A 10790-nucleotide genomic window follows, 5' to 3' on the forward strand; every position below is an offset into this window, starting at 1 on the left:
TGAGTATGTTTTGATGGTTTGGAAATATTAAAACACCAAAATTAGATACAAATTGCGTATAACTCACTCTAGCCCCTTGGATAATGAAAATGGGATATAAGAAACTTTCGACACCTAATGCATTTCAGAAAATGCAGATAACATCTGTGACTTTAGAAGATGAGTAAAAGATATCTTAAAAGTATCTTAAAGGCCAACCAGTATTTTGGGGCCCCAAAATCAACATTGATAAAACCGAAAATTCTAAATATGAGTAACAGCAAAAATCTTGGAATTCCGTTCCTACCAGCTTGACTTGATAGTTTATAACAAAAAATTAATATCATATATTAAGATTTTCGCTGAATCAGCAAAAAAAGGCTAATTCTGTCATATTTTTGCAAAGTATAGGAAAAAAATAACTTTCAAAAGCTTAGTATTTTCAGTTCCAGTTCAGCTGTTTTTCTAAAATTTTCACAACATATTCCATACATGAATGGAACCATTTTCAAAAGAAATTGGTTTGCAGAAACTTAATTAAGAAGTCGTTAAATCAAAATTGTCATTTTGGAAATTTCTAAATTTTCAGTTTGGACTTGCATCATCGAAAATCTTGAAATATTCTATAAAAATCGTAAATTTTACATTCATCGAGCATCGGGTCGTAAATTTAAGGGAAAATAAAATGTGTTCATAGTTTCTCCCACTATTGCCACTGGGCTTAATAATTTGATTTTAACTACGCCTACGTTTTGGGGGCCCTAAACCTGCGTTTTAACAACAAGGGATATACTGTAAAGATTTTATCAAACAAATTTATGGTCAAAGTTTTGTATTCATATCTTAAAGAGATCTCGAGAAATCGCTGAAATTGCAAACCTACGTTTTTGCTAGCAACCTATCTTTTAAGTGATTGAAAAATACTGTTAAAATTGGAAATTTCGAAAAAGAGCTTTCGGGAAATAAAGTAGATGTTAAAGTTTTGCATGCAGCAAAGATTTTTGTAAAACCTCTTTTCTTCTAGATTTGAGAAAATTTTTAGATTTGATCGACGTTTTGGGGGCCAGATACTGTAGCTCTCATGATTTTCATTTTTATAAATCTATTTGATCATTTAGATTTAGAAATAGTGTTCGACAAAGGTTGTATTGAACTCTCAGACCTTGAAGCGAAGAAAATATTGGTTGTTGCCGATTTTGAGGAAACTTATCAAAGATGTTTTCAATGAAAAAAGCAATGTTAACAGAAGATGAAATCAAATCAGCAGTACCGCAAATTCTTGATCTTAATATGGCATTTTTCACGCAACAATGTCTTTACACCATGGTCAAACTGAGGATTCCCGATGTCATTGGAGCTGAAACTTTATCCATGAAAGAGATTTGCCAACGCCTTGGAGAGAACGTTGACCAAGATTTGCTGTTTCGTCAAATGAGACTTTTAGCTGAAGTTGGAATTTTCGTTGAAACAGCAAGCGAAGATGGGGAAAACCAATATTGTTATAGTCTTGCATTACAAGGGAAGTTACTGCAGACGGGGGTTGAAGGCCAACCTAGTATGGCTTGTGGTGTTCATCACTTATCGGAACAACCTGCATGGAAAGCCTGGGCGACGTTGCCAGAAATCACCTCAGGTCAAGCCAAAGGTGAAGTTCCATTCGAGAGGGCTAACGGATAACGTGACGTCCCCTATTATAAAGAACACCCTGAGTCTGGAAAACCTTTCTACGAATTCATGTCTTTCTTTTCGTATAGTGAATTGAAAGGCATCTTAGATGAATTTGATTGGTCGGCATTCAATGGGAAAATAGTTTGCGACATCGCTGGTTGCTATGGGGTTGTTATGAAAGCGGTCAAAGAGAAATTCCCTGACATTACCACCATAAACTTTGATCTTCCAGAGGTAATTGAGAAAGCTGAGTCGATCCCAGGCGTTCAAATGGTTGCTGGAGATATGTTCGACTCTTCGACGATCCCATCATGCAATGTTGTTTTCATGAAGCACATTCTTCACGATTGGTATGATGAGGTTTGCATCAAGATCATGAAATCTTTACACAAAGCTCTCCCTTCGGATGGCAAAGTTGTGATTTGCGATGCAATCCTTCCTAAGCCAGGTGTAACGAATCCAATTGCTAAGAGTCAAAAAAATTTGGATATGTTGATGGCAATATTCGGTGGTAAAGAGCGTAACCAAGACCAATATAGAGCCATTTTTGAAGCATCTGGATGGAAGATTGATAGTGTTTTACCGATGACAAGCGGTGGTCCTTTAACAGGAATCATAACCACTTCCAAAGTGTGAAATCTTTTGATGTCATAGAGAAAATATTGAAAAACAAGACTGAAATTGATTATGATTATTTTTATATTCACGGATCAAAAATTATAATACTGCATTGGAAAAAATTTTGTTATCAATCTTTATATTTCAGTGTTTAAGAAATCGCGTTTTAAATTTTATCCCACTTTTTCAAAAAACATAAATTCTAATGCTTCGCACTGTAATTAGAGAAATGTGTTCAACTTTTTTTTCGAGCACGCGCTACATTTTTATGACGTAATCTTTTTTCCAACCAAAAAGGATTGAAGCCAAACGGTGCGATTGCAGCGCGCGTCAGTGCAGACCGGCCCGGGGGGGGGGGGGCTCTCATATGATCTGGCCTACGTCATGTGCCGCGCTTAAGGGTGGGGTTTTTCAGCATCCCAAAATGCACTGTAAGGGTGTGTTTCTGTGAGATGGCACTGCAAGGGTCGAATTTTAAAACAAAGTCAAAATAATTGTTAAAAAGAAAGGTTTTTACTTCTCGTTTGTTTGAAAAAATTTCTATTGTCTGATAATTACGGCTGACAAGAATAATTTTCTCATTTTTTCTTTGAAACAGAAAATTTCCCAAGCTTCTTCTTTCACGCAGATTACAGCTGAGAAATATAGTGCACTATAAGGGTTGGGTAAATCAAGAGAAAATGCACTGAAAGGGTGCCTTTTTTAGCCATATTGAACTGCACTGTAAGGGTACGATTTTGAAAAGCAGATTTTACGCGGCACATACCGTCGTTTCGAAATCGAGTGCCCCCCCCCCCCGGGAGACCGGCCTTAAGACCCCAAGATAATGGATCCTAAAAATCCATAATGGCGGCTTGTGGGCTAGTTTTGACGGGTTTTTTCCAAAGTGTAAACGTTTGATGACAGTTTGATGAGAAAATATTACGTTACAACTAAGGTCACACGGGTTTCTTTCATGGCGTTCTACCACGCTCTTCTGCTTTTAGAACACCTTTGTTAATTTCGGCTTACCGAAAGTATTACGATAGGCATGGTGCGGCGGCGGCGGCGATATCGGAAGAAAATTTAGAAAACGAAAGTACTTGATACGGTGGACGAACTCACTAAAATCAATTTACAAATTACACGCTCGTATAACCACGGAAGATCTTCGCAGGTTTTCTTTGGATTACGTCATTATATCTTTGTGTCTTTAGCTTCACAGTTTTGATTTTTCTTTATTTTCTTATAAGCATATACTTTATAAGAATCAAATCAATAATTCCTGATAGACGGTGTTATACCTTCCGGTAATTAGTTCTTACAAAGTAAACAAGGGTTGGTGTACAATATGAGCATATTTATTTTTCTTATAAGCATTTACTTTATAAGAATCAAATCAATAACTCTTGATAGACGGTGAAATACTTTTCGGTAATTAGTTCTTACAAAGTAAACAAGGGATGGCGCACAATATGAGCATATTTATTTTTCTTATAAGCATATACTTTATAAGAATCAAATCAATAACTCTTGATAGACGGTGATATACCTTTCGGTAATTAGTTCTTTCAAAGTAAACAAGGGACGGAGCACAATATGAGCATATTTATTTTTCTTATAAGCATTTACTTTATAAGAATCAAATCAATAACTCTTAATAGACGGTGATATACCTTTGGTAATTAGTTCTTACAAGGTAAACACAAGGATTGGGGTACAATATGAGCATATTTATTTTTCTTATAAGCATATACTTTATAAGAATCAAATCAATAACTCTTAATAGACGGTGATATACCTTTCGGTAATTAGTTCTTACAAGGTAAACAAGGATTGGGGTACAATATGAGCATATTTATTTTTCTTATAAGCATTTACTTTATAAGAATCAAATCAATAACTCTTAATAGACGGTGATATACCTTTCGGTAATTAGTTCTTACAAGGTAAACAAGGATTGGGGTACAATATGAGCATATTTAATTTTCTTATAAGCATTTACTTTATAAGAATCAAATCAATAACTCTTAATAGACGGTGATATACCTTTCGGTAATTAGTTCTTACAAGGTAAACAAGGATTGGGGTACAATATGAGCATATTTATTTTTCTTATAAGCATATACTTTATAAGAATCAAATCAATAACTCTTAATAGACGGTGATATACCTTTCGGTAATTAGTTCTTACAAGGTAAACAAGGATTGGGGTACAATATGAGCATATTTATTTTTCTTATAAGCATTTACTTTATAAGAATCAAATCACTAACTCTTGATAGACGTTGATATACCTTCCGGTAATTAGTTCTTACAAAGTAAACAAGGGACAGCGCACAATATGAGCATATTTATTTTTCTTATAAGCATTTACTTTATAAGAATCAAATCAATAACTTATGATAGACGGTGATATACCTTTCGGTAATTAGTACTTACAAAGTAAACAAGGATTGGGGTACAATATGAGCATATTTATTTTTCTTATAAGCATTTACTTTATAAGAATCAAATCACTAACTCTTGATAGGCGGTGATATACCTTCCGGTAATTAGTTCTTACAAAGTAAACAAGGGACGGCGCACAATATGAGCATATTTATTTTTCTTATAAGCATATACTTTATAAGAATCAAATCAATAATTCCTGATAGACGGTTTTATACCTTCCGGTAATTAGTTCTTACAAAGTAAACAAGGGTTGGTGTACAATATGAGCATATTTATTTTTCTTAAGCATTTACTTTATAAGAATCAAATCAATAACTCTTGATAGACGGTGATATACCTTTCGGTAATTAGTTCTTACAAAGTAGACAAGGGATGGCGTGCAATAAGAGCATATCTATTTTTTATAAGCATATAATTTATGAGAGTTTTTAAAAATTAAACAACAATTGTTCTTAAATTGTAAGCTTCGTTGTTCTTGTTGTAAAATTGTTTCATCAAGGCTCGATGTAAAGTAGATTTCAGATTAGTTTCATCTACTTCTTGTTTTTCTCATTTAGTTCAAATTCTAGGCGAAATTTTCGAATTCAAGTCGTCTTGTTTGCTGTTGTTAAGCTTGGTCGAAGTTATACATAACACATACAAGACGATCAAACCATTCACTAAAAACTTCAATTCTCCTCTGATTTTACAAGTTGATGTTTTCATTACTGGCATTTTTGGAACAATGGTCATGTTATTATTAATGGCGCTAACTATCGACAGAGCTGTTTTTGTAAAATTGAATTTTCGTTACCAATTCACTAAAGCTATTTTCGCCATCAAAATTGTCTTGATTTGTAGTGTGGTATTTTCAATCGTTGTAGAATTTACTTCCCAAACTAATTGTCCTGTCTTTCTTTTTTTGTTGGGTTATCATGGATTCTATTTACCTAGGATTAACAGTCACTGGCACGTCAGGGCCACCATGGCTCGGATTCGTCGCAAGTGTCCTGTACAGCTCAGGCTACACGTCTGACGCGCTTATTTACATACTGTTCGGTCGATCCATTCGAAGACATTTGAAAAGGAAACTTTTTGGTTGCTTTATTGGTAGGAGAGGAGGCTCGACTGTTTATGATGATGCTTGTGATAGAAGTAGAAGATATCGTTATACTGATAACAATACTGTTAGCACGAAAGAAAGTACCTTTTGAAAAATTTGTTTAGAAGTTAATTTGTTTAGTATGCTTCTTAGGTATCTCTGTTTCGTAACAGGTACATCAATTTCATTCAGGTCATACACCTGCTAATTTTTTTACAAATATTTGAGTAAATCGAAATCTCATTAAACCCAATATGAAAAAGAATTCTCTACGTAACTCGTTTTAATTTCGGAAAAGGAATTTCTTGTTTTTCTTTTTTAAGACGACCCAGGGAACATGTTACTCTCTTATTAATCTTACCTTTTAACCTATTACGAATCAACGTAGAAATGAAATAGAGACTGTTGAAAAATGACTGTTCATCTTCTCAAAGGGAAATAATTCTTATAAGCTGTGATGTCCCAGGGGTACCGAGTTTATGACCGACTGGAGATAAAGCCAAGATCGTAGTCTTGAAGTGCAAAACATGGTGTGTTGTAACCCCGAAAATTTCCACCACACTTTTGAAATCACTTTGATGACATATCGGAGATTACTTTCCAGGGGGATGAAGCCAGGATTTCTCGGTATGCTTTAAGTTGCAGAGGTATTTCTCAAATTCCTTGAAAAAGGCAAATTATTATCAATAGTATATTCTATTCATCTTTTTAACAGATCCAAAATCGCGTTCATCAGAGAGTCTCAACAAATGTGAGTTTTATTTGTGGAATTAAAAATTTTAATTAATTTTACGTGGTTTCGTTTTAAAATTTCTAGTCACAGGAAGATTGTAATATTGAGCCACTTCTCAATGGTGTTATTCTATTCATTATTTATAATAGCTTGCAATTTTCATCTCACAAAATATATCAAACTTATCATGAGAAAGATTACATATAGGCCATCTTACGGTCCAAAGGAATCATGGGTAATCGGGACCACCGTGCTCTGATCACGACATTCTATTGGTCCAAAATTTCGAATATTTTTGTGTCTCACCAACGAGATGCTGTTAAGAGAGCTCAATCACGCCACAATTCATTTCAACCGAGAATTGGCCTATTAAGGCATTCTCTTGTCTTGTATAGGCTTTATTGTGTATAATTACTAAAATCGTACCAGATTCAAAGGGATTTTACACGGTATTAAACATTAATTTGTTTCCTATTTACCTTTTTGATCGTCCAGGAGTCGACGCTTTACTTAAAAATTTCAACTTCTTATTTCTTTCACAGCATCAGATAAATCAGATAGCAGTCCAACAACACAGCAAGACACATCGCAACAGATCCAACAACACGATGAACCGATACATACTGAAGACGTCGCAGGAAGTCCAACCACAAACGAATTCGCCAGTGATGCTTTTGATGATAATGGTATGGAGTTATATGATTTTTTGATCAAAAGGTTAAAAGTTATAAAAGCAAGGGACTTAATAAGACTAGAGTTAATGCCTCCATACCTTTTACCTCTTGGAAGCATGACTTGATAAAATTGAATAGAATAGCTTCTGTGTCCAATATATTTTGATATATAGTATGATGTATACTTAGCACCACTGCAGTCTACGATTAATTTGGATCAATGAGACATTATGAGCCTTCGGCGTTAACGTGATCACATTAACTACCAAATCAAGAGTAACTTTTCGGTCCTTGGTTGACTTTGATTTTGATATTTAATTCCGCTCATTTTTAATTTCGGGATTGATGGATTTGATGCCTCAGCCAGAGATCGAGATTGATGGTGTCGCGTTGGTCTCGAGTTGGTGAATCAGTCTAAAGCGCCTGATTTTCCTCTTTCTTGCACCAGTCATTCTAGACACTGTTCTTTTTGACTCTGTTGCTATTGACGAAATTATAACGCTGGCAAGAAAGGGTTTGTTGGGGGGGGAGGAATGCTCATTTTTGGGCTTTGTGCCATAGGTTTTGTCAATGATTGTGGGTTAACAATATTTTACACGATTCATCATTTTACATGATTCATCATTTTACACGATTCATCATTTTACACGATTCATTATTTTAAGCAAACATTGCCCATGTGATTTCATTTTCTAATTCATAGCGCATTTAAGTGAAGAAGAAATGACCCAAATGTTGGGAGGGTTGAACGACAAAATAGAAGGAGAAGGCACCACAACAACAACATCCAATGATAACGATTGGGAGTTGGATAAAGAACTACAAGAAGAATTAGAGGTTGGTTCTTCTTCTACATCTCCATTTCTCGAACCTCTAAATCTCGAATGTTTCATTTAACTGGAAGGAGTTTGCTTGTTCTTTTACGTGACTTTCTCGAACTTTTTTAGTTCCCTATGTGTATTCATGTGAACGAAAATTCAGACGTCGAATCTGAGTCCCTATCTAATCAGATAACCTTTTACAGAGTGTCACGTCTTTTTAGAGTTTCGAACTTGTGAACGATGATGGAACGAAAGGAGAAAGTGATGATGACGAGGACAACGAATGGCAGAAAGAAATTGAAGACCTCTTGGATGAAGATAATGAAAATGAAACCAAAAAGACTTGAGTACGTCTAGTTAAGTGGTTATGTAGCATTCGTTTGTTCGTTCGTTCGCTCAAACTTCAGATCCCGCCCGGATAGTTGACCTGTCGGGGTGTATTTGTGAAATGGGCGAAGGATTTTCACTTGGTTGACTTTGCATATTCTTTAACGTAGAAGTGTAGAACTACTGTTCCTCTCATTGTGAATGTTTATGTTATGTTTGGGAGATATGAATTCACTACACTTTCATTTGTCATCATCTGAAATGCTGGCGCGAATTTAAAAGTTTAATTTTTTTTATCGAAGTTGTATATGATTTCATGTTTTGTAGTAAATTTCGGTTCTTAGAATTTCCTTTAAAATGGTATTTATTGATCCGATTGATTACTGAATTTCAAGCAATTTAGTCAAGTTTGACGAATATAAGGCCATAAAAACCTTTTTCAATAGTCAAGATGAGAACACGATAAGAACAATTCGAGTTGAAAAAAAGACCGAAAGCAAGAGCAGCCGAGCCTCAGCAAAAATTTACCGGTTCTTATAAAAAGAGTGCATTTTTAGTGAATATCTATTTTGAATCATTAGTTTGTTTTTGAATTAGGGGGATCTTCGGTTATCTGTTTTGAATCATTCTTTGTTTTGACCCTAAAATCTAAAGGTATCATCGTTATAATTATTTTGTAAATATTTATTATATTTTCTAAACAATTTCTAAAGTATTAATCCACAATATAGCGTGGTGTATTTCAATCACCATGGAAATCTGATCCAAAAATTTCATCTTGTGTTGCTTACTTTCTCGTGTGTCCTGACAAAGTGACGTCACTTTCAACAATAAACTTCAATTTTGATATAGACACGTTCCTTATGTTATTTGAGAGAGATCGGTTGATAAGAGGATAGATCGGATTTCAAGGCTTTCGTTTTCTAAAATCTCATTTTTATTTTCATTGCTTTCGAAACCCACTGATAAAATCCAATAAACTGCGTATTAAAAATATAAAGCTCGTTCCCAGTCCCTAACACTGTCTGCACCCCAAAATGTAGGTGAACCCCAAAATGTAGGTTTTTAGTTTGACGTCCACTAAAACTTATTCAGTATGTGTACTGCCCGAAAACTTTTGTAATGGATAGCCTATAAGTGTAAGGTTCTTATGGGGGTGAATAAGTTGTAACAATTCCATTTTTTCCTTTCTAAAGCTTTTCTTTCACGTCAGAAGAAAAACAAAAATTTTGGGGTGCAGACAGTGTAGTACACTTTTTTTGAATTATGATATCGCTCATGAAAGGATCTGGGAAACGGCGAAGATTGTATCCCATTAACCAGTAAAATTGAAAAAGTGGTGCAAAGTGGCTCGGGAGAGCGAGATCAAAAATGTGAGAATACCTCATGGCGACAAGTTAGGCTTTACGCCCGTTCATAGTGAGCTTATTATCGTTTTCTCTCCATGATACCGTGTGTATTGAATATTCCTTTCAAGCATTTGTTTAAAACGACCATAACATCGTTATTAACTTGAGGATCACTAGTTATACCATAAATTGGTGATAAAAGAGATGATAAAAAACTAGAGAGGAAAAGCATTTATAGAAATGATAATAATTTTGTCTTTCCCCTAGACAAAAGATGGACTTATTTGAACAATCTTATCAAATTTTATCTCAACCTGTATATAGAGTAAAATGACAAATAGTTTTGTCAAAGTAGTTAAGATGAGAACTTACGTCATTAAAAGCAAACACTTTTTACAATAGTCTGATAATATGATTGTATGGAAGTATTTAACTTCTTACCCAACATCATTTTAAATCTTATCTGCCAACCTTGTCCCCGTGTCCCAGGCTTTATTTACGCTACTGATTGACGCCCTGGTATTGGCTGATGCAAACGAGGTTGATTTACCGCAGTATTTCGGGTATTCTGAATCCTAGGTACCCTATCAGGGATCTGCATGCAAAAGCATCCACTGAGGACCTTTTTTTAAGCGTTCCCCAGCAATCGTCTACCTGGAAAATTTGATCTGTTCCCCAACATTAAAAAATCTGTTTCCTATATCAAATCCATCTGTTCCCCATCAAAAAACCAAAAATTTGCTCCAAATAATATACTCTTTTCTGGAGATTTTGATCTGTTATTCCTAGAAAATGTGCATCTGTTCCCCTATTTTGAAAAAAATGGGTTGTCTCCTGGGAGGGAGGAACAGATATTTTTGGGGAATGGCCTCGCTGGCTGCTGTTCCTCAGAGCAGAAGTAGAAGTCGTGCGCGATATTTTCACCAGACCAATGGAAGAGGAGACCGCATACCAACGACGGACGCTTACTTATAGTTATCTTTTGGTTGAAGTGAATAGTTTGGGGAAGCTAGTCTTATCCTTCAGGAGATCTTCTTTTCGCGAATTCGATGTCTTCCAAATTCTGTCGTCATGTGGTTTCCATAAAATAACCACTCCTATGGATAT

General features: G+C 35.1%; 2 protein-coding genes and 1 long non-coding RNA gene across 3 annotated transcripts; all 3 read left to right on the forward strand.

Annotated features, from left to right (window-relative positions):
* Positions 1-1194: 1194 nt before the first annotated feature.
* On the forward strand, positions 1195-1656 carry LOC136815404 (uncharacterized). Its single transcript, XM_067071845.1, has one exon. The coding sequence runs from the start codon at positions 1195-1197 to the stop codon at positions 1654-1656; it is 462 nt and encodes a 153-aa protein (XP_066927946.1).
* Positions 1657-1713: 57 nt separating this feature from the next.
* Positions 1714-2283, forward strand: LOC136815405 (uncharacterized). Its single transcript, XM_067071846.1, has one exon. It carries the CDS (start codon positions 1714-1716, stop codon positions 2281-2283), a length of 570 nt encoding a protein of 189 aa, XP_066927947.1.
* A 4156-nt stretch (positions 2284-6439) lies between these two features.
* Positions 6440-9105, forward strand: LOC136815464 (uncharacterized). Its single transcript, XR_010847720.1, has 4 exons — positions 6440-6530; positions 7055-7198; positions 7890-8023; positions 8229-9105. It is a non-coding gene; the product is annotated as an uncharacterized lncRNA (long non-coding RNA).
* The last annotated feature ends 1685 nt before the right edge of the window (positions 9106-10790 follow it).

Source organism: Clytia hemisphaerica, unplaced genomic scaffold (assembly GCF_902728285.1).
Source record: "Clytia hemisphaerica strain Z4C2 unplaced genomic scaffold, Clytia hemisphaerica genome assembly, whole genome shotgun sequence".
Lineage (NCBI taxonomy): Eukaryota > Metazoa > Cnidaria > Hydrozoa > Leptothecata > Clytiidae > Clytia > Clytia hemisphaerica.